Source organism: Pseudomyrmex gracilis, unplaced genomic scaffold, assembly GCF_002006095.1.
Source record: "Pseudomyrmex gracilis isolate BER0280 unplaced genomic scaffold, ASM200609v1 scaffold_48, whole genome shotgun sequence".
Lineage (NCBI taxonomy): Eukaryota > Metazoa > Arthropoda > Insecta > Hymenoptera > Formicidae > Pseudomyrmex > Pseudomyrmex gracilis.
In genome coordinates this window covers 338,250-366,214 of record NW_018020632.1, presented here as the reverse complement: position 1 = coordinate 366,214, position 27,965 = coordinate 338,250, and the positions used below count along the sequence as shown (strand labels likewise).

At 42.8% G+C, this 27,965-nt stretch overlaps 3 protein-coding genes across 4 annotated transcripts; 2 read left to right on the top strand and 1 right to left on the bottom strand.

Annotated features, from left to right (window-relative positions):
- Positions 1-448: 448 nt before the first annotated feature.
- On the top strand, positions 449-11,064 carry LOC109853462 (serine-rich adhesin for platelets-like). Its single transcript, XM_020425613.1, has 5 exons — positions 449-524; positions 1,719-4,964; positions 5,439-5,443; positions 6,566-6,585; positions 6,815-11,064. The coding sequence occupies exons 1-5, from the start codon at positions 449-451 to the stop codon at positions 9,960-9,962; spliced, it is 6,495 nt and encodes a 2,164-aa protein (XP_020281202.1). The 3' UTR covers positions 9,963-11,064.
- LOC109853392 lies at positions 10,729-15,484 on the bottom strand. Of its 2 annotated transcripts, none has more exons than XM_020425476.1 (6): positions 15,201-15,484; positions 14,206-14,715; positions 13,669-13,913; positions 12,811-13,405; positions 12,362-12,584; positions 10,729-11,998 (listed from the first exon to the last, which is right to left on the bottom strand). In XM_020425476.1, exons 2-6 carry the CDS (start codon positions 14,713-14,715, stop codon positions 11,829-11,831), a joined length of 1,743 nt encoding a protein of 580 aa, XP_020281065.1. In that variant the 5' UTR covers positions 15,201-15,484; the 3' UTR covers positions 10,729-11,828. The 2 variants fall into 2 exon arrangements, with proteins under 2 accessions (XP_020281065.1, XP_020281066.1); XM_020425477.1 differs by having other exon boundaries at positions 12,362-12,579.
- Positions 15,485-21,175: 5,691 nt separating this feature from the next.
- On the top strand, positions 21,176-22,887 carry LOC109853461. The gene is made up of 4 exons (XM_020425612.1): positions 21,176-21,499; positions 22,308-22,415; positions 22,491-22,667; positions 22,800-22,887. Exons 1-4 carry the CDS (start codon positions 21,231-21,233, stop codon positions 22,885-22,887), a joined length of 642 nt encoding a protein of 213 aa, XP_020281201.1. The 5' UTR covers positions 21,176-21,230.
- The last annotated feature ends 5,078 nt before the right edge of the window (positions 22,888-27,965 follow it).

Genomic DNA, 27,965 nt, shown 5'->3' with positions numbered 1-27,965 from the left:
TCGCAACGAGATCCGCGATCCAGATCGCTGCTTAGAGATCAGGTTCGACGTTCCTCAGTGTAGGTCATCGTGTCGAGGACAGAATGTTTCTGAACACGCGTAAATATTTCGATCCGCGTACTACTGTTCTTTTCGTGTCTTCTGTAACTCTCACGTCGCAATTTCGACAGTTGCCGAGAATTTACAATTATTTATTTATTCATTTATTCAATTTACAATTATTCATTTATTCACTCGCTTATTAATCGGAGGAAACCTTCTTTTGGCAAAGAGGAAAGAAATATCTAAGAAAAACTGCAATAAAAAATAACAGAAAAGAATAAAAGAAAGATAAAATTGAGACAAGACAACAACAATTTAATTGGAAGAGAGAAACAACAACAACATTTAATTAAACAAATTAAATAAATTTTTAATTATCTTCGTTTTTGTTTTTTTCAGTGCAAAAATGCGGATCCAGATATTGAAGATCGTGGTGGTCCTGCTGGTGGCGGGATCAGGCGACACGAGGCCTCAGAAAAGCGGTAGGTGTTTCGCAAAGAAAACTTTCTTCCTCGACGATGTTTTTTTTTTATTTCGAGAGAGATCGCGATGTGGAAAATGATCTCGGTACACGTTTTATAGCAACAACAAAACGCGCGCAATATATGACGAGATAGGAAGAAACATATAAGAGAAACAATTTTCTAACGTTAAAATTTATATCCTCTTCGCCGCGTGTAATCGCGGCTAATGAACCGTGTTTATCCAATTGCACAAAAATCCGCTATCTTTTCTCGTTCGATATCGTCGCGACGACGTCGTTTACCGCAATAAGAAATTGCAATATAAAGAAAATATTTCACTCTCTGACCATCAAGCGCGCACGTCGTGCGTGTCGTCGAGCTCGCTTGGAAAATTCGACGACGTGTATTTTTTTCCACGTTGCTACAACTCTCTCCTTCTGTGTATTTGCTAACGAGTCTTTCGTTTTACACGAGAAGCAATTGGTTCGATATTTCATTACGGAGAAAACGCATATTTATTATTAGACATCAGATCTGAAATTACCATCCGAGAAACATTGCGCGTGATTATACATTGTCGCAGTCGTATCGGATTGCAGCTTGTCTTTTTTTTTTTTTTTTTTTCGTGAAGCCACCAATAGCGCCGTTGCTTCACGTACTGTCGTTACGACTCACGTTTTTCTTGCAAAATCAAATTTCCTAATAAGACAGTGCGCTTGCTTGTCAGCAAATTGAGCTTTAACGGAGCTTTGTGGTGTGATTAGAAGTTTAAAAAATGTATTAAAACAAATTGATTAAATAATTGATTACGTTGTTTGTGGAATTTAATTAAAAATTGAACCGCCAAAGTATCTTTTTAAGTAGTGTTAAATTGAGGATGATCCCTCGGGCTCTTGAAGTCTATTAAACTTAATAAATGAATAAATAATTAATATTTAATAATTAATATAGAGCCGTTAGCAGGATGTTGCGCTGAAAATTTGTCTTATATGTGTCTCTTATTGTTATTATTTATTCATTTATTAAGTTTAATATCTTTTTAAAATTTGATAAAAAATTATCTTTTTTATTTTTTTTTACTTTTTTTTAATATTTCATCCATTGAATTAAATCACGTTGTTTGTTAGATTTAACGAAAATTAAGCTAAGTTAAAAAACAAATTTCTTTCCAACCTCAATAAAACAAAATTTTCTTTGTTTTTTGTTTTTTAGACGATTCACGAGTGGAAACATCGGAAAGGAGCGGCGCGGGATGGCGGGGCATTCGAACCCCGGACGTCTCGCACGACATTGTTCGGAACGATAGCAGGTATACAGGGACTTCCGGAAGTAATAGAAAGTCGTATATCACGTATTTCCGCGATAGTGTCGATTCGTCGCGCGAGCACGGCGCGATCGTTTCACGCGCGAGCGATCTCGCTACGAGCAAGATTAACGCTCGCACGTTTAACGCCCGTCGTTCGAAACTCGATGACAATTGGACGTCCGAATTTCAAGCGACGGGCGTTCCCTCAAAGCTGTCGAGAGCGAAATTATTCGCGCGACTCTCGACGAGAATCGGCGCCGCTCGAAATTCGAGCGATAACAAACCTCGAGGCTCTTCCAGTGAATCGAAAACGATTCACGACGATAAGGCGGCTGCTTGGATAAGATCTGCTTTAGCGTCGAATAAGAGCTTCGGTTTAGGTAACGGTCGAGTGAATTATTCCGAAAAGGTGGATATCGATGGTTTCGAGAAGTTAAGGTCTGACGTGAGTCGAAATTCGAAGTCGACAGTCGATCACGCGATTCCAGTTCACGCGAGACGTGATTTCTCAGCGAATCTTCCTTTTTCAATTGACTTTCGCAAGACAAATAATTCCAATACGACGAGATCTCGACAAAAGTCAGGATCGATTGAATACAATTTGGCGAATAAAGACGATACTTGGGTAGTAGCAAATGGTTCGGATACTTCTTCGTCGAAAATGACAAACGTTTCACGTCGCGGAGATCATCGCGATGCAAAAATTCGCACGAATTCACTCGGATTAGATTCGGTCGTCGTGACAAATTCGCACGACAATTTGAAATCGGATGTCGTCATCGATTCGATTCGCCGCGGTATTCGGCGCGTCGAATACGTCTTGAATAATTCAGAAAAATCGACGCGCGAATTAGAAACGCGACCGACCTTGATCCAAATTTCGAAATCGGGAGTCGCCGCGTCTCACAGAAAGACGTTCAATAGAAACTTCGTTAAGCTTCGACGTCCGTTCGTCAATCGGCGCAACGTAAGCGCGTTGAATTCCAAGTTGAAGATCAACAACAACGTTCCGTCCGCGGTTGTTCAATTGAAGAGCTCGACGAAGAGCCATTTCGCTCAACAAACAGAAGCCGCGAAGAAGCCAGACGCGACATTCGAACTGACGAAGAATCATTATTCTCCGTTCGTTCAGAAGTCGCCGGGTCATCAGACGAGCGAGAGAGTCGGCAATAAAACCAGAGACGAGTTGTCCGCGGAGCAAAACGCGTACTTGAAGAATTGGCCGAACGAAGCTCTGGAAAGTATCGAGGATTTGTACAATTACGAAAGATATACTTCGTCGCTGGAGGAGGAATCGGAGGGTCATCAGGCTGATGACCAACCGATTTTGTTGACGAACAACGACGGCTACTTCGGCCATCCGGATCCGGTTCTCGACTCCAGCGTGAAGAAGATCATTCACTGGCTGCGAATACCGGATATCTCGCCGAACGACACGTACTTCGCGAAGTACGACAATCAGTATCACAACAATGTTTACAAACCGATCGAGTCGAATCTGGAATCGATCTACGACAATTTCGAACCGAATCGGCCGAGTGTCGGTACTGAGGAGAACGATTACAAAATCGTCGCTCAGGAATCGTCTCACAATCAAAATTCCGATACGGTAGATTACGCAAGTCGTCCAACTCGGTGGCCATCCCCGACCTCAACCGCTCGTCCGTACGTAACGAGTTCTTCTTCGCTCAAAGTTCCATCCGCTTTGACTCCCTCTTTTCCGTTCGACGCGACGTTGCTGAAGAACAAGACCGTTTACAATCCGACGACGCACGTTACGCAAAACACCGTCGTTCACATTCTGAACGACGATGTGAAGAAACCGAACGTGACCGTGACGCAACTGAAGACGCCTCAGTCCGAGAACGCGGTTTCCGATCATACGGTTTTCTCGGAGTCTCTCGCGGAATCTTCCCCGGATCTTCCTCAGAGACCGAATGTTCACATAATGTTCACCTCCCAGAAGGATGAGAATCACAAGCCGTCGAAACAGGAAACCAACACCCTTTCTTCGTCGGACAACAAAAACTGTCCGACTATTATGATCAACACTTACACTCGCGTGAACAACACGATTCAGAGCAAAGAGGGATGCACCGATCTGAACATAATCGTCAATTCTCACGTTTTGAACACGAACGTGATCAGGCCGAGCGACGGGCCGACCGAGGCTCAACAGATAACCTCATTAGCGACCCAAAGCTACGGCGACGCGAACGAGAGCAACAAATATTCCGAAGAGATCGACGATCTCTCTCATCAAGATTCCGCTAACAGTTACGTAACCGCGTCAACCGGATCGTACGGTTCGAGCCCGTTCGATACAGCGGGACCGAACGACTATTACGAGTCCCAGAAGAATCCCGTTGGGATTCCCGAACAGAACAACCCCGACGTCTCGCAGCTTTCGACCGTCGAGGTGTTTCAGGGTACTCAGATCAGTATATCCGGTTCGAACGTGCCGGACGCGGAAGCGACGGCGGGTCCGAGTCTCCTGGTTGCGGATGGTCCAGCCGAGGACGCATCCGTTGACGGTCCAGCCCAATCATTCGTCGACAGTCCCACCGTGGAGTCGGTCGACGAACCGTTGAGTTCCGCGGCTGTTCCGCCGGTCGGTGGAACACCTGTCGCCGGAAGTCCCAGTTCCATAAACTCCCCGGTTTCCACGAACGTACCCTCTGGTATCTTAAATTCTCCCGGAACGGTAATGGGTCAGGCCAATAACGGCCCGGCACCGGGTTCCTTGCAGCTTCCCGCTCTTCCGAGTCTCCCTTCCAGACCCGGCGCCGCTCCTGGGTCCTCGTCTTCGGGATCGTCTTCTCTCAGTGACGACGACGACGACGAGGACGATTTCGACATGTCGCCGGGCGGCGTGTTGGAATCGATAGCTTCGATCTTCACGTACTTCAGCTTTATGAATCCGTTGGGTTATAGTTTCTTCAGTCTGGCCGCGGCGCCGTTCGCGGCAATGGCGGCCGGTGTGCTCGGAGTAGCCGCGGTTGCTTTCCCGTGGGCGTTACCGAGCGTTCTCGATTTCGGACGTGCGGCCGACACGGTGACGATCCGATTCAGACCGAATCTCGAAGAATTCGTCAGACGAGCCGTGCACAAGTACGATCGTTTGAACGAGTGGAAGAGCAGACGGAGGAAGCGCAGGAGATGAATCGAGCTCGTAACCGATCTCGTTATGTTCTTATTACCTCGAGATTACTCGAGGAGGTTCGTTCTGGATACATTGTGGATCTTGATAGTTGCGTGTCTTTTGGCAAAATAAAAAAGCCATGGCATAAAACTTGTATGAAGCAAGTATGTACGGTCTCACTAGAGTTAGCGTTTATTTATTTTGTTCGGGATTTAGTTGGCAGGGAGAAAAAGCGAAGAGAAGGCAATTATTAATTTGTATTTGTTTTAGATTATGTTGCATTACTATACGAAACATATATTAACAATTCAACTTCGCAATTACGTTTATCAAAAAAGACGTTTACTTTTCATTGAATGATAATACAGCGATTACAAATAAAATATAAACAATGTTTATTGCATCTCTCCGTCCATTCTTTTCTTTAGATGTAAATCAAAATAATTAAAATATATTAATGTTAAACAATTAACTGTTATATTAGGTCGTGTAAGTTCGATATAATTTAATAACGATATAATTTGTAACAACACTCTTACTTATTTTATTCTTTTAGTCGAAAGTAAATACGATAAGGAAACATTCGATGTTTAACTGTCAATAAAAAAATAAAAAAATAAAAAAATAGTCCTACATGAGAATAACCATGAAATGAGCGATATAATCAGATTACAACTACTAACATAATTTTATTATATACATTTTATACACATCATCGTTTTTATTAAGATTATTATCTGTAAAACAGTCGAAGTGTATTGCGAGATTTTATCGTCTGTTCAATTTTTTTTTTTACAAGACGGTTCACACGTAAGTTCTTCGGTGATAATATATTTATTTTTAAGATATAAGCATCTATTCTTTATGTGTTATGTGTCAATATATTTTACAAAGTGTAAAGTTTACATTATTTCAGGATATCAGCAATATTTGTGCCACACATACGCAAAAAAAAAAAAAAACAAATATGTAATATTAATAAATGATTCGAAAAAATGTCTAGTACATTCTCTTGTGAACGATTGTACACATATATTTTTTTCATACACGTTAGTTATATTGTAAAAAATACAACATTCTCATCTGTAAAACCTCTTCCTCAAGTCCTTTCTCCTGTATGCTACTCTAAACCGTAACACAACTCCTTGTAAAACTTTCAAAAATTTGAAATATTAAGTAACGTTTAAGTTTCTTAGACGACCGTATATTAAAATGTATTGAAACTATTATAAAAAAATCGAACTAAAGATTTCTCTTCTTCTTCTGTGATTGCGTTCTCGTACGTGTTTCTGAAACATGAAATTGAAATTAATATATGGTTTATTTTTAATGATTAAAAACTATAATAATAAAAACTACTAGAAAAGTAGAAAAAAAAACATGTGAAACAATTTTCGAAAGTTTAAAAACAAAACGAAACTAAAATTGGGTCATATAATCTTTTTGCTTTTATATTCTTTCCTTTTTATTTATACATGTGATACTTGACAGTAATTGCAATATTTTTATTAACATGTGAAAAGCTCTAACGGTATCGCGTATTAAAAAAAGGTAAGAATAATGTTTAAATAACACGTAGCAGTTGTAAGAATTTTTCGTATTTCTTTTTAGATTACTAAAACATTAAACATGTAACACTGTAATAAATATCTTCTTAATTGTTGTAATCAAATACTATTGTGCGATATATCAGTTTTTCAAAGTATAAATTTCCTCTCATAAAACGGGATCGAATATAACGCGCGCGATAATATAACGTGTCATAATATCATAAATTATTCAAAATATAAACGTGTTCAACGGAACAACATTCGATTATTTTTTTAAAAACGAAATCTGATGACGAAAATTCTCTTTCAGCGGACAATTAAATGGCACCCGTGACTTGAAGGATCTGCAATATATGGATCAGTCGTTGAGAACCGTCGCCACTCAACTCCTCAACGTCACGGACGTGATCAAGGTCAATAACAAGGAACTTACCAAGATCAAACACGACGTGGTGATGCAAAAACCCTCGGAGAAGAACAACGTCTCCTCCTCGTCGACGAAGGAAGTCAGTTCGGAGTCCGTGGGTTTGAGTTTCGGCAGACCGATAAACTCCAAGTTCAGCTACTTCGAGAACAGCCATCCCGGCCAGGCGATGGCGATTACGGAAGAGGAACTCGAGCGGGAAATGAGCACGACGCGGCTGATAACAGCCTACAAGAACAATCCAACGACCACCGGCGGTATTTCCACCTGGATCTTGCTGAATCCGCCGTCCACGACCGTGAAGAGTGCGGAGGTCGAAAAGATAAAGTTGAATCAACCTTTCCAGACGGAAGTACGACTAACGGTGAGGCCGAGCTCGTCGATTGAAAAAGTTGAGACAATCTCGCAGCCTGAAAAAATTCCGACAACGCCGCTATTGACTCCCGTTATAACTACGGAGAAAGTAACCGCGAGCACAAAGAAGCCGATTATAACGACGACGAAGAAGATCACAACCACTTCTTTGAAGCCAGAGAGAGTTACTCAACACCTGAAGGAAATAGAATCTTCCTCGAGCACGACCTTGAAGATTCGCACCACGACCGCGAGCACCTCGACGAGCGATGAAGCGACTTCTTCAACAACTGTTCATACAACAAAGAAGAATCAGGGAACTCGAACAACGTCGAAGCCGAAAGTTACCACACCGAAATCGACTTCGCAGTCGAAACCGGCTACGACGAAGCCAACGAGACCGAATCAGCAGAGACCGAAACCCACGCCAACAAGAAGAACCACAGTTAAACCCGAGACGAAGAACGAGACATCCGCGTCAACTGGCAAAATCGAAAAAGTGACGTTCAAACCGGTTCAGATTATCACAAATCCTCATAATAAACCGGAAAACACTGAAAGACCCATGTTCGTTACCAAGATAAAAGCTTCGGTGCTTATGAATACACAAAAGACGTCGACTTCACTTCCGAGTGTCGCTACAACCACTTCGAGCTCAGATCCTACTTCCCACTCGAGTGTATCCATTGCGGATCTTGTGGAGGTGCCGATAAAGTCAAAGCCGACGGGTACGAAAGTGAACAACGTGTTGAAGGTGCAACTGAAGAAACCCGCCGGATCCGTGGACGAGACCACGCAGATCGAGATAGAACCGATCAAGGTGAACGCTCCGATCTTGAAGATCGAGAAGGTCGACAAGGATAAGATGGACAAAATCGTGGAGAAAGACACGGACGATTTCAGCAACTCCAGGATAGATCTTAAATTTGATTTTAATCCCGAATTGACGAAAATTAACGTGGAAACCCAAACGGAAGCGACGACGTCGACAACAACAACAACAACAACAACGACCACGACGAAGCGACCGAGACAGAATTCAAAGAGGAAAAAGAACAAAGTTCGCAGACGTAAACGACCATCGTCCACGACCTCGTTGGCGCCAAGTTCGACGACGGCAACAATGTCTTTGGTGGACATCAGCGAGAGCGTTACCGATACCACCGTCGTGGACAACGAGGTTCAAGAGTCGAAGATCGCGCCCGAGACGAAGGTCGCGCCAAATCCGTCGAAGAAGAAGAAGACGCAGCCGCAGAAGACGATCAGCACCCAGATCTACAACTTCCTCAGTCGCGAGGTAATGCCCAGTTTCGGCGTGATGTCTCTGGTAGGTCTGGGTCTCGGTTTAGCCTCGTACTTCCTGTATCCCTTCGGCGGCACGATATCCCGAAGAAATTACGAGGTGGAGCCGAATTACAAGTACAACCTTGACGAATACGGCAGCAATTACGGACAGAGCGAGGAGGAAGTGTTGTCCAAGGTGTTCCAGGGTATGACGAACTACGACAACAAATACCCGAGGGTGAAGGATCTCAACGGCAATTACTATCAGTATCAGCATTACGACGGCGCGTACGACACGCAAACAACGAAGAAACTCGATGCGAGATATCCGGTGTCAACTTCGCCCGTTTACAGACCCGTTGAGAACACCCAGTCGGCGGTGAAGTATCGCAACACGGACTTCAGATATTCTTCCGATACCACGCCGGTTTATTACGATCGCAATAAGCATTTGGATCTGCGAGAGGTTCCGGGCTCGGCGGATCGGCAGTTCGTCGTCGGTAATATACCGAAAGAATATCCTTACGACGTAAAAGCTGCATTACCGATAGACGGCAAAGCAGTTTACGTGTCGACGGAAATCGGTCAGACGCAATTTGAGAGAGACATCGCTCAAGGTTACAATTTCCCACCGAATTCGGGCAACTTGCACAATTACGGTCATCTGGACGCGTCGACCATCAGGCCGGACGACGCTTACGAGGAGATCGAGATCACGCCCACCGCGGTGGCCGTCGAGCACGGGCCGCGAGCTCTCAAAGTCAAACGAGACGTCGTTACCGACGATCGGCATTCGAGATCGAAGAGGGAATCGGTGATACAGATAATACCGTCCAGGCACGAGATCGAGGAGGAACGCGAAGAGATGGAAAACGAAGAGGATCTGAGCAACGAGATTCTGGACATAATCGATTCGGCACTGCCAGGCGGACATCAGCAGCAGCCGCACAAATCGAAACACATCAACGAGAACAACGAGGTGGAAGATCTCGAGGGACAGAAGAAGAAACATCAGGAAGAAGCTAATACGCGAGCGAAGGAATCCGCCACGAGGAATCCCGTGAGGGACGCGGAGGACGCGACGAACGTCGAGGGTGTGGAATCGACATCCAAGATCGTCGAGAAAGCGAACGAGAACTCCTCTTCGGAAAACTCGTCCGAAAATAATCATCACTCGAGCACAACGTCGAGTTCCAAGGATTCCGAAGACACGACCGTCGAGTGGTTCGACAGCTCGACCACGAAGAGACCCACGGAGGGATTCAGTCTGTTCAATTTCGTGAAGAAGGTGGCCGAGATCAAGTTCAGACTGGGTTTGACGATTCTAAAGCACGCCAGCGAGGGTTTCGCGCGATATTTAACTCACGTGCAGAAGAGAATCAACGGCGAGGAATGAGAGGACGATCTCGACGATCACATCGTCGAAACTCGAAGAGCGTGCGACGAAAAGAGGAATATTCTCGCGCGCGACATTAACGCGCGATCTTTCAATTCATCGACGCTCTTCGGGCGATCAGTTTGCGATGGACATTATTGCGCACGCTTCGAACATCGCTCTCTTCGGAATAACGGGCGGACATTGTAAACGACGACCGTAATATCCCGAAGAGCGCGTCTCGCACAAGAAACAGAGTCTCGTAACGGTAGTCGGTGAACGTGAAGAAGCAGTTTCTTCACGGTCGATTCGAGATTTCACGAGAAACGCGATCGTCGCAATATTTTTATGTTTTCGCGCCGCCAGGCGACGAGCGACGATCGTCCTTTCACTTAGAAAGCTAAAACGATGAAGATGAACACACGAACTACTGTTACGCGACTCGTCTTCCCTCTTCAAGGATCTACATCTCTCGTTTTGTTTTACGCGCACGATAAGGATTCTTCATCCAGACTCTGTATTCTTCGTATAAATTTTCTTCGACGCGTGTGGGATCGATGATCGACGAAAAAAACGACGCGATCCGCTTTTGTTTGTTTGTTTTTTTGTTTTTTGTTTATACGGCAAAGATAATGTGTTCGATTGTGACGTGAGCGTCGGTCTTCGGGTCTCGCGCGGAATGCGTCTTGATCGCGCGCGCGAAACTTTGTTGAAATCAGGACGGCCGAGAGAGATAAGCGCGGGATTGTGGTGAAGGGTTGTTTTTTTTTTTTTTTTTTTTTTTCTTCCCCAAAGAGATTTCTCTCTTCCTTACAAAACAAGAATCGATAAACAGTTTTTATTGAAAATCCGCTTAAAATATCTCTTTCTCTCTATTTTTTTTCTTTCCTCTACATTACAGCGTATATGTATTTTGGTTTGTGCTGCTCTCTTTCCCTCTCGCCGGAGACGCGAGCGAAGACGTTACGGAGGAGCTGCCGATGAGAGCTACTGGATAGACAACTTATAACTGTGTACTACATAAATAAATAAATAGCTGAACGGAATAAATAAATAAATAAATAAATAAGAGTATGCAAACTTCTATGTAATATCCTGATACACACGTTATGTAAATAAATAATGGAGATTGTAAAAACGCTGCGATATTTTCTGTTTCTTTCAAACACACGTCAAGAAGCGATGTAATCGATAAACTTTCAATAGTAGATCCGCGAACATCCGGACTTGATTTCAAATAGGTTTTCTTTTTTTTTTTTTTTGGTTTTTGGTTTTTTAATCTCTGCGAGCGCGAGTCGAATAATCCGAGGTGTGTGTAAAAATCCGGCACGGATGTAAATTCGGCCGTTACATTTATACGCGGTATAAAAATTACTTGAGATTGTGAAACGCGCTTCTCTCTCTCTCTCTTATCGCTATAATAACGCGTTAATGCTGTGCGATAAATTTAAATTGAATAAAGTTACGTCCGCGTCGAAGCGCGTCGATGTCCAAATAAATATTCGCTTACAATTATCTTTTAATTGATCAATATTCATGAAATCGTGTGTAAATACGCACGAATACGCGGCGATAAGAATCGGAGCCGAAATTGAACTTGATTTTCTTTGCGACTAATTAACTCGCGAGTTAATAAAAAATTATTCTGACGCCGCTTCCGGAAATTGATGTGTTTTTGCAAACACGCGAATATTTTGTAACCAAGCATTTTTTTCTCTCGCTGGAAACCGGTAACGCAGTACCGGTTGCCACTTCCGTTTTTTCTTGCATTCCCTAATGCCTCGTCCCGCATTCTCGAAAACTTCAAACGTCATTCGCACATGTTGCGCGCTTCTCCACATCGCCGTTAATGAGAGAGTTCTTCTTGAGGTGAATTCTGGCTAAGCTTTAGTACCTACGGTCCTGTCGGTTGTTGTATTCCGTCGCGAGTTTGTTGGGCAAATCGTTTACTGCGAAATCACTGGACGTTCGTAGATTCAGCCCCGTTAGTCTCAAGTCTCTCTTTCGCCGACCCAGCATCATCGGTATCATCATCGCCATTGTCGCCGGCAACATACCTGTCGTCGCACGTAAATATATCACATAAGTAAAATAATAAAATAATAATTCGTAGCCAATTAATTTTATATTTTATTTACATTTTATATCTCTTTTTATAATTCGTTATTTTATATCTTCAATTTAAGATTTAATTAATTCTTAATTTTATTATCTTTATTTTTTGTTTTGTTAAACTTCGAGTCTTCTTACTTCCCTCTTATTTTTTTAATTATAAATAAAATTAACTAAACATAATAATTGAGACAAATCAAATCAAATATTTAGAGGACATCCTGCAGAAATGCACCAAATAATTATCAAAAGAACGTATTTGCGATCTGATGTAATTTTTTTCAGATCAATTTGTTTTTACATCGTACCTGCTCCGACGGCCGCCAAAACGGCCGAACTCGACGGCTGCGCGGCCACGGTGTTCCTGATCGGTCTCTTGTTCAAGATGTTCGGCACGGTCGACAGTCTCTCCATCTCGTACTCCTTGCGACTCTGGTCGACGCTCTTGAACGTCTTCTCGACCTCCAGGAGACCTCCGTGGGACGTCGTCGTGTTCGTGCCGTTGACCGACGGCAACACCGTCAATCTGACCTAGGTAAACGATCTTTCATGAAGCGGCCGTCAGTGACGTTTCTCTTCGATTAATCTCGAAGCTACACCGTTCAACAATCAATATCCCGCGAAATCCAGAAAAATATCAATTTTTTTTTTTTTTTTTTAACTAATAATCTTTAATTTACGTCACACGTGAAGTTCAGTAATTAACCGGACGCAAAATTATGAGCTAGGAAAAGCTTCTTTGATCATCTAGCCTAACCTGGCGCTTCGAGGTCATCACAGATACCGCCGGATCCTCTCCGTTCCCATTTTTGCGACTCGTCGTGTTCTTCAACGTTTCCGGATTTATCGCGTCGATCTTGATCGATCTCTGTCTCGATTTGGAGTATCCCCTGTTGGTCGACAGTAGGACCCACTGACCGTCGCCGCTCGCCGGATGACTGGGCGGATGGCTGCTAACGTACTGATTGTTAATGTACTGATAGTGCGAGAAGTTCGGTCTCTCGGTGATCAGCGTGGGTCGCGGACGATCCTGTTCGTATTTGGACGGATAATCGTGCCAGTTGCTGCCGTCGCTCGATTGGTCCTTCTCCGGGTACCTGTCGGTAAACTGATACGAGGAGGGCTTGGCTGTTTGCGGCTTGGACCAGGTGCTCGGGAAATTTGCCGGTCGGTCGTCCGTGATGATGTCGCTGTTGGGACGATGAGAATCCCCGTACTTGTTCCAGGACGGTCTTTCCGGCGGCCATATTTGCGCCTGATTGTTGTTGTCGTCCGAGTGATAAGAGGGTCGCGAGATCGGCTTTTGCCACGGCTTCTCGCTGGTCTCGGACCAGGGCTTCGGCTTGTCGTACCTGGGATTCGATTTATTTATTTCGAAATTCGCACACTTCTTCCGAGTGAAAGATAATTCAAGTTAGGTCTTTCGCGCGATATCGTCGCGAAAAACGGAGACAACTCGTTTGTTTCAAACAACAAACAGACCTCGAATTAGAGAGAGGCTAACAGTAAATATTTCTCGTTCCAATAAGTGTAAAGCTTGCTTTTTTTTCTTGTTTTACGCGATTTGTACACAACTTCGCGCAGTGAAAGGAAAATTAGCGGTTGCGGCACTCACCACGGTTTGTTGTTTTCATAAGTGGGTCTGATGGAATAGTCGCTGGCCCACGGCTTCATGCTCGGTTTATCCCACGGCTTTATCTCCGGCCAAGGCCGTTGCGTGCTGGGATTGGCTTGCCACTTTGAAATCTTGCTTTTCGACCACGGAATTGCTTCCAGTGTCACCCAACCGTTTCTATCCTCGTAAGTGCTCACTCCGTAATATTTGTTTCTCTTCACGGTGTCGTTTAATGCCTCACTCAGCTAAATCAGCAGCAACAATACATTATCATTTTATCATTTGAGATTGCTGTTGATAAAAAAAAAAAAAAAAAAAAACAACAAAGTGGATTTAAAAACTAACAAATTTCATATTTTTCTTCACTCTTTTATCTTAATTTTAAACTTTCCACTTTACTCTATTGTCTTCTCAAATTTATATTTCTTTGCAAATGTATTTGATTGCTGCGGAGTTCGCATTCATTCGACAAACAACAATTATTACGTTATTGTTTTATTTCAAAAAAAAAAAAAAAAAAAATCATATTTTTCTTACCGCATCGTCTGTCGAAGTAGCGTTCGCATTCTGATCGAATTTCTCGTCCTCTTCCTGCTGCTGGGCGGTCGTGGTCTCGGTGGTTTCGTCGTCGATTTCAAGAACGAGCGGTTCCGGCGGCGGTTTCACAATTCGAAAAGGATACTTGAAGTCCCTCTCGGTGGTTGTCTTAATCTTGTTCGCGTACTCTTCGAGAAACTTGTTAAGCACATCCGGATTGAAGGTTGAAGTTTCGACGAACGAGTTTCTACGGTTGTACTGATCGTTCGATATCTCTTTGATCATCCTCTTATCCTCGAGTTGATGCTCAATCTCGGTTTTATCGGCGTACAACGGGTTCGACGTGGCTGACGCGTGGCTCGGTTCGTGAAGAATTCTCAAACCGTCGGCTTTGGTCTTGAACATTTCCGACGCGTTTGGCCTCATTTTCACGTAGTACCTCGTGCCGCACTGCGATCCTCCGAACGTCAGAATCGTCAGGAGCAGACATAGCGCTCCCCTCGGCGTCATCTGAAAGACAAAGAGCTTTATTTCGCGTTGCGACGTGAATTTTATCGAACAGAATATTTGTTTTTTGTTTTTTTTTTACAATAAATAAATAAAGTAAAACGAATATATGAAAGAGAGATAGAAGATATTCGCATCGTCGATTTCACTTTCTTTTTTTTGTGTTCGATCGCGTTAGAAAATTCATCTTGAACGTCGTCGTCCCAAACGGGACTCGGACAAAATATTCGTTTGCTTTTGGTTCAAAGTCGAGAGAACGACGAGAGAAGAAATTGCACACAACAGTGAGAAGCTAAAATTTCTCGGAAGAATTGCATCGGCAGTTCTCATAATTCGGAATTCACATGTCACCGTTCGGAAAAAAAACGTCCACTTTGTTCACTCGTCTAGGTCTCTGCGACATTCTCTCTACCGTGTTAATTACGCTATAAAGATTGTCACGACGTAGAAAAGAGGATAAATTCACAGCGGGATCGTCGCACACTGACCGTGTCGATAGCAGACGTCCCTTCTTCAATTACATGAACAACGAGGCACACCGGCTCGCACCGAAGACTTTTGGCGTGTTCGCGGATCTCTCCCAAAAGAGACGCGAGAATCCGTCCGTCCCGTTGTGAGAAAAATTTGTAACAAAAGAACAAAACGGCAGCGACGTAACGACAAAAAAAAAAAAAAAAAACAAAACGGATGGAAAAGCGGAAGTGGCAGTCACTTGGCGTGGCCTCGACTCCTCCAAGGTCCGAGATGACTCTGTTGCCAAGACGTTGCCCTCGTTTGCTTTTAATCCAGATCCCCACTTGAACGGCGCTTGGTCCATTTTGCGTCCTCCTCCGATCCTCGCAACCCGTTGTTGGTGTGTTCCGTTCTTACCACACGCGGCTCTCGAGTCTATATCTCTCGGAGAGAACGGGCGCCACGCAATTGTCTTTCCTTCTCTCCCGCGAACCTGTTACACGTGACCATCTTTTTCCCGTATTCGCGCGTCGGTGTGTTTCGCGGTTTTCCTCCCTCTCGCTCCGCGATCGCGTCTTCAATACGCGCGCGGAGGGTTTCCTCGCGCGGATCCTCCTCTTTCTCTCTCCCTCTCTTCCCTCTTCTCTCCCCCGGATAACGATCGTTCCTGGAATACAATGGACACAATGGAAGGCGAGGTCAGTCGCCGATGTACGATCGATGATCGATGGCAACGATCGAAGCCCGTCGGGCTGCGGCGAGTGAATGATGTTCGTATTTTTATTAGTTTTTTTTTTGTTTTTTTCTTTTTTTTACGCGCTGAGATACTGTTGTACGGGATACAGAGAGTAGCGGTTTTTCAAGGTATATTTCGCTTCTTCCTCGTCAGCGTTTCTCTCTCTTTCTCTCTTTCTTTCTTTCTTTCGTAGGTAACAAAATACTATCCCGCTTTTACATGGAGATACACGTTTACTCGCCTCGGCATCTCTTTGCGTTCGTGAAAGTTCTCGTTGTATTTTGCAGAAATAATAAACCCTAGATGACTCGTGAAATAATGGAGAAAATATGGTGAAAATAATGAAGATGGAAAGTTGTAAGTATACGGGAGGAACAAGACATCTTTCTAATTCTGTTTATGTTGCGGCCGAGAGAAAGACGGCGGCGGCCGTAAAAGTCCGCGGTTTGTTTTATAATTCCTCCACCTCGCAAGCTGCTTCTCTCGAAGAACGAGAGAATCTCTCGCTCGTATACATCTCGAGAGAACCTCCGTCGGAAGACACGCGTCGAACTAATCGATTCGACGATTTAATTTCGATTCTCTCTCACAGCGCGTGTTTTACACGCGCATTTTTAGTTTGTTGCGTTCGAATAGAAGATTGTTTTTTTTGTTTTTTTTTTTTTTCGTCAACTACACGTTGGGTTTCATTATCTCCGAGAAGCGTTTCCGTTATTACCGGCGAACACACGAGTGTCGATCGACATTTGCTCGCTAAAAAAAAAAAAAAACAATCAATTCGACGCTCGCTTATTTACAATAACGCTTTCTCACTTATCAGCATCTCTAATCAGACACACTTCTCCGGTGACAAGGCGCAAAAAATCTCAAGCCGGTAATTCGAGATCCGTCTAACTTCGACGCGTACGAACGCGTGCTAAAGATCGACGAGGCGATCATTAGCGAGCAGTCTCGCGGCGATTTAATTGCCGCGGATTATTGCCGCTTCGGAGAGAGATAAAGAGATCAAAAAATCAAAAAAATCACGAAGCCGCGATTAGCCGAGAAAAGTTGGCGCGAAACCAATCGCTCGAGACACACACACACACACACACACGCGTTATTCTATATCTGCGTTATTTTCCCTCTGACGCGCGCAAGTAATTGCTCGCGAAATGTATTCGGAAATGTGTTCGCCGTGACCGGAGTGATGACGGAAGAAATAAGAAACAGACCTAGACCGCGCTCGTCACGCGCTAATTGCAACGGTTGCTCGTAACAATCAAGCGCCGGAATGACGATACGGCGACAAACAAGCTCCCCTTTTGCTCGGTCGCCGCGCGCGTTCGGGGCGACAGTGTCATTTTCGCGCGAATTTTACCTTTTGTCAAAATGCTACTTTCACCGCGTTTAAACGCGGCGGAACTGAGAACGTTCCGCGAGAAGACAACGAAGTTGTGTGTGTTCGCTCTCTCTTCTTGCGTTCTTTTCTCATAGACGAGTTTCGGCTGCATTAGAAAGATATAATGAGGCGAAATTTTCAGATCTTTCTATTTTTTTATTGTCAGTCAACGCGATAAAAGTGCGCGAATTGTTTAATCAGAAACGCGTGTGCGGAAATATTTATTTCCGGTTTATCTTTGTTTTTTTTTTTTTTTAGCAGTGCGCTTGATTTCACGTGCGATTAGTTTTAAAAGTACATGTGCAATTATCACTTGAGAGCAAAGATTGTTGTAATACTTATCTATCGGGGGCTAAAAAGTTTCTTCCTTGTAATTTTATTGATTAGAAATTCTTGTGGAACTTGTTAAAATACCTATATCTATATTTATTTATTTCTTTTCTACACAAACACAAACACGCACACAAATTCGCTGACATTCAATATTATTTAATATTATTATTATTTACAAGAGAGATATATTCTCTATCGGAGTTAAACTAACTTTCCTTATAATTTTATTAATTAAAAGTTCTTGTAAAATTTATTAAAATACCTATGTATTTATATGTTACTCTCTACACACACAAATTCTCTGATAATTAATATTATTTAATAATAATTAATGTCATTATTTTTTTATTAATATAAATTTTATTTATTTACTATTATTATTTAAAACAAAGATATATTACTTAATATTGTTATTAAATTATAGAAAATTGTGGTTATAAATTAATATTACAAGACATACACATGCTTATTAATTTGTTTTAGCAGTGAATGTATTTAGTTGCAATAAATATACTGTGTTTATCTCTTATACAGGTATTTATCAGCGAGTTAACTGTGTGTGCAAGAGATCACATGCCGGAAACGGTGAGTTTCTGGCTGGACGACCGCACAATTAAGGACACGCGGCGCATCACGCGACCGGCGTAAAGGACACAAAGAAGGCCGCCGTTTGAATTTCATGCTCGGCAAATCGTCGATTTGGCCTTGTTCGTATAGGTGAGCTCTCCGGAATCGGATCGGCAGAACAAAACGCACAGAATCGGTCGTTTACCGATTTTTGCGCTTTCGCGGCCCAGAAACCTCTTCGTCGTTCGGTTGTTTCTTTTTTCTCTCTTTGTTACTCCCCGCCCCTTCGCGTCGTCGCCGACGATGATGATTCTCGCGCGAGTGAAACGCGGCAGTTTCCGTTTTACGAGCAGTTTCCGATTCTTCTGCCAGATTTTCACCGATATCTAAGACTTTTTGCCCGCCGCCCGACCCAGAAACGCGAACACGGTTTCTTCTCTTATCTATATCGCCGCGTTTCCGCGCTACCTGCGCATTAGTTAAAACGCACGATCGTCTCCGAAAATATTCGTTTGAATTTAATCATATTGCAAAAATTTGTTCGATCGGTCAAATTGCAAAATAGATTTTGTTTATTTAAACGAAACAAACTCGAGCATATTTCGCGAAGATCGTCGTGGATCTACTTCCGATTCCGATTACAGAGCGGTCGGCTAACCTACTCGAAACCGGAATTAGGTCGATCTAACGACGGTATCGAGCTAACCGCGAAAACGACCGCGATGACGACGCTTGAAAAAAAAAAATAAAATAAAAGAACGAACTACGAATAGAATGCAGCGTCGACTTTCATTGTCGGCCATAGTCCGGAGGGAGAGTCGCGATGAGACGAGAGAACGATACGGGAGAAGAAAGGTGGTAGGGGTGAAAAGGGGTAACGCGCGAATGTAGTCCAGATGTTGGGGATCTCCGCGCGATAACAGAAAGTCTCAACGAAAGTATTTATTTGAACAGAGAGAGATTGCTATCGCGTGTAATTTACTGCACAAGTGACACGAATTCTAAACGCGCGGAGAAATAACAATCTCGTAATAAGAAATTTTTGTTTACGGCGGATCATAAAAGAGAAAGTCGCATATTTTTCATATTAAAAAACAAAAACGATCTCGGGTTATGTGTAAATTTCTCGATTGCATATGCAAATCTCTCTCTCTCTCTCTTTTTGTTCACAATTATCGTCTCTCACCGCGAATCGCGCGATTGTGTAATTTTCTTCAAATTTCAACGACGCGTCATATCGCGATTCCGCGTTTGTTTTTTTTTTTTTTTTTTTTTTGCAGAAGAACGAGAAATAGAAACTGTGAAGAATTGAATCTCTCTCCGTGAGGTATTATAAATGATCAAACAATCCTGCACATAGAAGCGCATATAGAACATATCGAAATGACCTCGTCGCGAAAACAGGGTCAGACTCTCACCGCTCGGCGATAAAACTCTTGGCTTAGAAAGTCATCTTTTCACCCCTTCCGCTTCGTTACCTTGTATTCCGGGATATGAAGGATCGTTTTATTTTCTCGCTTATGCAATTTGGAAAAGTCGTCCTCAGGATTTATTCTTGTTTACGTCAAGCGTGATGCCAAACATTCAATTTGTTTCGGGTAATCGCGCGAGAAAATTGTAGCAGACGCGTATTCCACACGTATATAAAAGCTTTACACTCGAGATATAATTATTCCAGTGAACAAACAAGCGGTAATCCGACATTTGTCGAAGAAACAATTGCAACAAACTACTTTACATGTAAAGTTAAAAACCAGTGATTAAAAATATATATCAAAAATACTGAACATTGAGAATTGTTATAATTAACATTTACGTATCCAATTGTTATTTCTTTAATAAATATCCCAATTATCGAACAAGTGTCATATTTGTCTAATATTTTCATTGAAACAATAATTATAACAAACTATTTATGTACATGTAGAGTTAAAAACTAATAAAAATACATCAAAATGTTTAACAACATTAAGAATTGTTATGATTGTTACATTTGAATATCTAATCGTTAATTTTTTAAACAAATGTCCGATCATTGAGGGGCGATACTTTCGAAACATCTTCGCGTCGTCGCAAACAACCAACATCCATCGCGCCACCTGACACGCTGCTCGAACTAAACGCTCCCGGCACTTACTTTTGTCAACGACAATTGGAGTGCGGGGCGGAGAGCGATTAAGAAATCGTTCCCACGTTCACGCTTTTTAGAATTGGCGTTGAATCTTCGTCCCGACGGAGTTAAAGTCGCGGCACGTCGCGCTAAATACCTTAGTCGAGAACTCCTTGCAATGGAATGAAGCTGTCTGTCTTCAACAGGCCGCTCGTTCAAAGGCGCACATATCGTATACATTATTATTTTATCGACTCAATCGAGCGGAAAACATGCGTCTGTTCGAGATCGTCGAGTTCGGTCGTCACTTCTTGATGCTTCATCTTTTGATCGGTGATTTCGCGATTATCGAAACAACGTCCGAAGCAAATACGCGCGATAAAAAAATCTCCTTCGTCGACGAATCGTTTGATTATTCCGAAACGACGACGTCGCCGTCTGCGATTAACGTCGTTAACGATCGAAAACTGACGACGTCGCCGATCGTGGCTATTTCGCGAAACGACACCGACGTTTTCAAACCCAGCGTGCATCTGGGCGAGATCGATCAACCGAGAACGCGAACGAATCCCTTCAACAACGTTCAACACGTGAGATTTGACAATAACGTGCAGCTGCTCGACACGCGGTTTCAGGAGGATGGCATCGTTCAGGATGCGCGCCACAGCGAAGTGCCGAACGAATCGACGCGGCCGAACAGAATCAGATTCGAGGACGACGATTCCAGCGCGCCGGTCCGGACGCCGAGTGTTCACCACGACGACGGTCAGCGAGTCGTCACGGAGAGCTCGGGATCGCGGCTCGAGGACACCACCTCCGCCCGGCAAGCCGTGTACGTCGATCAGACGCTTCTTCAGAATGTCGGCGTCAAACCGACGGAGACGCAGGACACGATCTTTGGGAAATTAACGAGCGATCATCGACTGACTGTTCATCCGATGGTCGATTACATGGTCGATTACGTTTCGAGATCTCCGTACGTCATCGGCTACTACACTACCGGTGATCAGGGCGGTGCTCATCGGCCGCAGGAGATCGCGTTCGAGATGACGAAGAAACCGGAGGGCAACGACGTGATAATGGTTCAGCAACAGGAGTCGATTTACACGAGAAAGCACAAATTTCCTTATCAGTTTTATCAGCCGGGTGGCGAAAATCACAATGTGCAATACGCGGAGGAACCGCGTTACCACCCGCGAACGAGAAGGTGGGCGTAACGAAGATTCATTAAAATGAGAAAGAGAAATTAGAGAACGCTAACGTAATAAGATAATTAAAATGTTAACGAAGCAACATTGTTGCGTGAAACCAAAGCTCTCTCTCTCTCTCTCTCTCTCTTGTTACAGATTTTTTTTAACTAGCACAACACAGGCGCGCGTTACGCGCACGCTATTATTGTTTTTATTTTAACGTGTTATATAAGTGAACACAACCTGTCACCGCGATGACAGCTAGTATATACCTCTTACAAACCGTATAATACACATTAGAGAGATGTCAGAAATAACGCATGAAAATCAAAATCAAAAAAATAGTGAGAGGGAGGAGTGGAAAAACAACACGTGACTAAAGTCACGTGTCTTTAAAAACGTGATTAAAGAAAGGTCAAGTGACAGGGAAGAGTAAAAAAAAGAATATCATATATATTACATATAATATATTCTATATCTATATATAATATATATAATATATATTATATATAGATATATATAGATATATAATATATATATAATATTATATATATTATACCGGCATATATATATATATATATGTATATATTAGGTTATATATATATTAGGTCATTGACCTTTCGTTAAAGGTCGTTTTCAAAAAATCAATGACCTTTGAAAAAGTCAATGACCTAAAGTATAGTCACGTGGTATTTTTACTCTTTTCCTTGTCACGTGACCCTACTAAATGTTGCAATCAATTTTTTCCAATTACCGACTACATCTTATGTTTAATTAATATGTAACAATAATGACTTTGTTTTAACAATAGCGTCTTGTTCGTAGAACGTCGCCTTGGAAGAAGATCATTCATCTGATCGGCACTTTTCTGCCTCTTGGTCTGTTACTGGCAACGCTGACGCCCAACGTCGTGCGCGTCAACAGCACCACCACGTGAGTGATTTATTTCTCTATTTTTCGTAGAGAATGTGCGCTCGCTCGTGATTTTTAATCGAATCTTTTACTCAGCCAGCCGCCCATCGTCCTGTCGAAACTGCGATCGGCGGACCTGCCGGTCGAGCACAAACACGCCCGTCTGCTCGAGTCGGCCGTTTGCGAGGATCGATCGGTCTGCGAGATGATCCTAGCCGGCGGCGAGCCGCAATCCAACATCCTGCAGAACATCCTGTGGAATCTGGCTACCAGGTAAATTAATTAATTTTTTTCTATCAGAGAGACGTAGAGCTTCGTAGAGTTTCGCGCATTCTTCTCTTATTAATGTATTTATAATCATTGTTGCTAAAAAAAAAAAAAACATTCTTTTTCTGTTATCGACAGAACTCCGGATAATATCGCAGAGAGAAACGGTCTTGGCGAAATATTCGACGCTGTGAAGAAGAAGAACTGCGTGATTATTAGTTGTTAATATTCTTCTGGGGAAAAACAGTTTGTTAAAAAAATATGCCCAAAATCGCTGCCGCGCGATTTACGACTTTAATGTAACACTCTCACACATTGAACGAGTGTGCAACATAATGCGTGAAACAGCGAGAACGTAAAAGAACTGGTAAAATAGCACAGCTACACCGACTCTTTTTATTTTTAATACTCTATAACAAATAATGTTAATTAAAAAATAAATTATAGTAATTAGCACTACGTTTTATCTCGATGATTATTAATTAAAAAAAAAAAAATAAATAAATAAGAAAGATGTCAATAAAAGCACGTTGGATAAAAACGAATTTCTCGTTGTTTACATGTCGCGAGAGGAAAAAAGCGTGCGAAAACGTTCCGTCCTGCTCTGAAAACGAACGCGGCGTTCGGGACGAAAGTTTGTTGTAAAACTGTAACTGACGACAAAAGAAATCGAGTTTGTTAAGAATGAAGCGCCGAGAGAAAGAGAGAGAGAGAGAGAGAGAGAGGTGGAAGAAAGATGCGTCAATCGGAAATTCGTTCCGCCCGTGCATCCGCGCCTCGACCTCGTCCTCGCAAGTGAAAGTAGTCACAGTGTACAAGTAGGTCGGACGTTATTCTATGGCCCGAGAATTTTTATGAATGCAGCAGACTTTCGGACGACGACGACGACGACGACGACGACGGATAGCAGCTGACCAATTATCCGAATTATCGCACGCGCGCCGTACATTACCGCTGACAATAATTACATCTGCGGTCCTCGGGCCGCACAATTTTTAATTAACAAAGTGCCGGATCAGTTAAGGCGGATAATTTGATGGGTAAATGTGTAACAACGCGCGCTCCCACGACCGTTCGTCCGGTCGCTTGGTATTTATATTTCAGAAATGTTCAAAAAACAAACAAACAAACTGCGGAGAAATTTGTTGAATCTGAATTTTGTTTTCGTCGGCAAAACGTTTTGTTGAAAAAACAAAAAAATCGCAATAGCAAAATTTTCTTGCCGGCCATATGGTGACTAAATCTTCGTGATAATCTAACAAATCCTTTCTTTCCGCGCGTACGTGAACGTTTTATTATTTTAATTACAGACTGTGTGCGTTACATTTCTGTCTGACGTATTTGATTTTTTATGCATTTTTAATTAACTCACTTTCTCTCAATAATTTTTGAAAAAACGCAATATAACGTCTCATCAAATTGATAGGATACTTTCTCCACGGAGAAGATAAAAAAAGATAAAAACACATTGCAACTGCGCGACATAGCACACATTAGATAAAGAAAATTGAAAGGAATGATAAAACTAGCGGCAAAAATGCGAGATAAGTATTATCCACAGAAAAAAAAAAAGAGATGGATTTTTAGCGCACAAATTTTAATTGCACACAGTTTCTCGAATGTGACGGCGCACAATCGATGTTCGCGATGTTTTGTCACGCGTGCGCGCGAGATTATATCTCTCATCGTGCGCGCACGCGATCATATCGCGATTCGTTTGATTCTTCTGTTCGGACGCGTTTTTTTTAACCGCGCGCTATTTTGCGGATGACACGTCACGTATCCGTAGCGACGCAAAAAAAGCGAAACGGAATTCGATCCAAAATACGTAGAGATCGTAAGGAAATATTTGTTTCACATCGATGTGTCATTCGGGCGGCGAAAGTCGGTTCGAGACGTTCGGACGTCTCGCGTCGATAAAAGAACAATTAAGATTGCGAAGACGAAATAACGAATTGGAATCGGATTTCGGGTCGATAATGAACCGAACCCACCGTCGCTTCTTCATTTTCACTTAAAGAACGCAAGAGAGCATCCTTGACAAGTTGCCAATCGCTGGCAAAGAGTCAAATCGACGTTTCTTTGGAGATATATTTCCGAGAATGTAAAAAAAACCAAATCTCTGGCAATTTGTATAACAAAGAGATACGCGCGCGTTATGCGCATTTACAAGTTGGCGCGTAAAAACTAGCGAAAAAGAACGTGTCTGTCAATATTTTTGTTTATCGCATATTTAATTTTTGATTCGCTCGAGCAAAACTGTTCTCATGTAAATCCCACATTTTTTTTCTTTATATATTGCTCAAAGAGGTGCGCTTTTTTTTTTAAACGCGAGGAAGATTGTCTGATATGTCTGATATATCTCTCTTTTTTTTTGTTTATTGCCAATTTGCATAAATGTAAGTTCAACGTGACTGGTTCACGTGATTTCGCGCGCGCAGCGGATAATTATCTATTCGTCCCGCCATTTGTCACTTGTCAACTCTCGCCGGATAAAAAAACTTGTCCCGCGGTGAGAGAAACTCATCGGAATAAAACTTCTCGCTCGCGTTTGGGCGCATATTCCTCGTGAAAAATTGACTTTTTCTTCAGCACCGAGTTCAGATCCAGATTTAGGGGGAGTTTCAGGGACGCCGCCGCCGCCGCCGTCGCCGTTGCGAGAGAGATTTACGCGAGTTCCGTTTATTCTCGAATTATACAAAAGCCGCGGCATCGAAAGTGAGCCACTTTTTTTTTTTTTACGCCACAATTCTACTTTTGCGATTTGTCGTTTCAAGCGCAATTGAGCAAGCAGATCGCTCGTAAAACGGCACAGGAGCGACGCGCGGCGTCGTTTCCTTTTTTTTTTTTTTTTTCCACGTCCAAAGGAAAAATTGTGCCAACGGGGCGTCGCCTGAGACTTCGAACGCAACACGCAAACGAGGCGAGACACATTTCGCGTTCCGCAAAATAAACGCGGATAAATGGATTCGCGTTTCCCGCGCACATCCGTCAACATTGTCCTCTTAACAATATGTCGCACGTCAAACAAAATACTTTCGCTCCCTTTCTTCTCTCTCTCTCTCTCTCTCTCTCTCTCTCTCTCTTTCTCACAATCTAGGTAATTTTCTACTTCCTGTTTGGGAATTCGCGAAATCGTCGCAGTGTTCGCGCGACGCGAAGTAAATGACCGCCAATTCTTTTTATTGACGGATCACATTGTCACAAGGACACTTAATTGCTTTCAATGTTGACGACACTTGTATCTAAATTGCGATCTGTAAAAATACAATCCGTTTTCACTCGGCGGATTTAGCGCGACAACTTGACGCTATCGCCATTCGCGATCGCAAACCAAAGACACATCTCTTTTCTTTCTGTTAGAAAAAGACAGAGAGAGAGAGAGGAGAGAGAGAGAGAGATCGTCCGCGAACAATTAAATCGCACAGTCGGCGAGAATAATTGTGACGGCATGTGTTGCGCGCGCGCGTGTGTGTGCGCGCGTTTCTCGCTTTGTCACGCGATAATAATCTGTCATACTTAACGCGCATTATAATATTGTACATAACACAAATAACGTCCTGAATATCTATAGCGCGTTTAGACACGCTAATACGATACTTTTGTTAAACTAGCACATCACAGACGCGCGCTACGCGCACGCTATTATTTTTAAGAATAAAACAGAATATTATATGTATTATATATAATATTCTATATCTATATATAATACACACACACACATATCTATATATATACCATAATCACGTGACTAAAGTCAGTGACCTCGCTGCGGTCGCGTGACCGAGGTCAATGACCCCGCCAAGGTCGCGCGGCCGGGTCAGTAACCTCCCCCACCAAGGCCGCGCGGCCGAGGTCAGTGCCCCGCCAAGGCCGCGCGGCCGAGGTCAGTGATCCCGCCAAAGTCAAACTTAAAAAAAATATTTATTGCATCGCAATTTGAATTTTAATTGCAAATAATTCGTTTTCACTTTTGACAAAAGAAACTACGGCCGTAATTTAAACGTGAAATCAGAAATCTCCGTAATATCGTTGCATAAATTTTCCAGAACGATTTTGCGCGCATTCAGCTTTCACGGTTTCACAGCACTTGAACCTGTTTTGCACTCTACTGGAATAGATAAATATTGCACACGAGATATGGCGTGCCATTTTGTTATTTTTGCGTTACGCGCAAGTTCGTTTGTCACGAAACAGTTTGTCTCGAACGGTCTTTCTCGTTGCCTCGATGAATGTCGGTTCGTTCAAACGCCCGTTAAAACGAAACGGCTAAACGTTCGCGCGATCCCGCGCTGTTTTAATAATATCCGCGAAGGAGTAAGGTTTCACCGCGCGCGGCGGAAGTGATGCGGCTCGTAGCGTGAAAGCGCATTCGAGCAATGCATGCCGGTCTTATTTGAACGGATGATCGTGCATAAGAATTGTCGGCGATAGTTCTCGATTTGAGAATCGGCTTCGGAGAATACTTTCGGTGAACTACGAGATCAATCTAAAGTTTTGCGCGCGAGAGAAAACGGCTCCGTATTTAGGACAAGTGTTTTCTCTCTCTCTCTCTCTCCTTCTCTCTTACTTCGAGCAATATTGTATGTTCTTGATTTTTCTTTCATCTCGTCTTAATTTTCTCTCATCTTGAATTCTTTGTCCTTGTTTTCTTGTGTCTCATAATGTCATTTGCTTGATGTTTTAATTTTTGCGCATGTATTTACATTGTTTTTATTGTGACTCGTTTTGTTGTCCAATTTTGCAACACAGAGACTTGTTCCGTTGTGAGTAAATAAATTAAAAAAAAAAAATTGAGATTGTTTTCTGAAAATTGAAGCTAACGTTGTATAATCTCGGTTCTTCCAATTTAACCGCGTTATTTGTCACGATGATTGTCAAATTTAATCATCGACTAAATAATTAATCCGGAGAGGAACTTGGTCTTGTCGCGAAAGTTTGTCGCGCGTGTGGGAGAGATGCGCCGGTGTTGCGAACGCGTAGGTTCGTCAATTCTCTTCGAGGTGTGTCAAGGAAAACGAGTGTGTGCTAGTGGTGTATGCCGAGCGATATTGGAAATCATTCTCATTGTGAGAAGGAGGCCTTCGTGCATCGCGCCTTACAAATCGGACACGTATGTACCCGCGCGACGTGATCGCAATGCGGTATGATCTCGCTGACGAGAGCGCGCGGCGTTTGTGATGTACAAAAGACATGTGGAAGGTCCTCGAAAAAAAAAAAAAAAAAACAATTGAGGCAAAAATTCAAAGTAAGACAAATTACGCTTACGTTGCCGAGTCATCAAAGAAATACACACGTGTATAT

Coding starts and splice junctions, on each gene's coding strand:
- LOC109853462 (XM_020425613.1), top strand. CDS start 449: ATGCGGATCCAGATATTGAAGATCGTGGTGGTCCTGCTGGTGGCGGGA. Junction 525..1,718: donor CACGAGGCCTCAGAAAAGCG/GTAGGTGTTTCG, acceptor TTTGTTTTTTAG/ACGATTCACGAGTGGAAACA. Junction 6,586..6,814: donor ATTACTAAAACATTAAACAT/GTAACACTGTAA, acceptor ATTCTCTTTCAG/CGGACAATTAAATGGCACCC.
- LOC109853392 (XM_020425476.1), bottom strand. CDS start 14,715: ATGACGCCGAGGGGAGCGCTATGTCTGCTCCTGACGATTCTGACGTTC. Junction 13,914..14,205: donor CTACTTCGACAGACGATGCG/GTAAGAAAAATA, acceptor CTGCTGATTTAG/CTGAGTGAGGCATTAAACGA. Junction 12,585..12,810: donor TGATGACCTCGAAGCGCCAG/GTTAGGCTAGAT, acceptor TCGTTTACCTAG/GTCAGATTGACGGTGTTGCC.
- LOC109853461 (XM_020425612.1), top strand. CDS start 21,231: ATGGTCGATTACATGGTCGATTACGTTTCGAGATCTCCGTACGTCATC. Junction 22,416..22,490: donor CGCGTCAACAGCACCACCAC/GTGAGTGATTTA, acceptor TCTTTTACTCAG/CCAGCCGCCCATCGTCCTGT. Junction 22,668..22,799: donor CTGTGGAATCTGGCTACCAG/GTAAATTAATTA, acceptor TGTTATCGACAG/AACTCCGGATAATATCGCAG.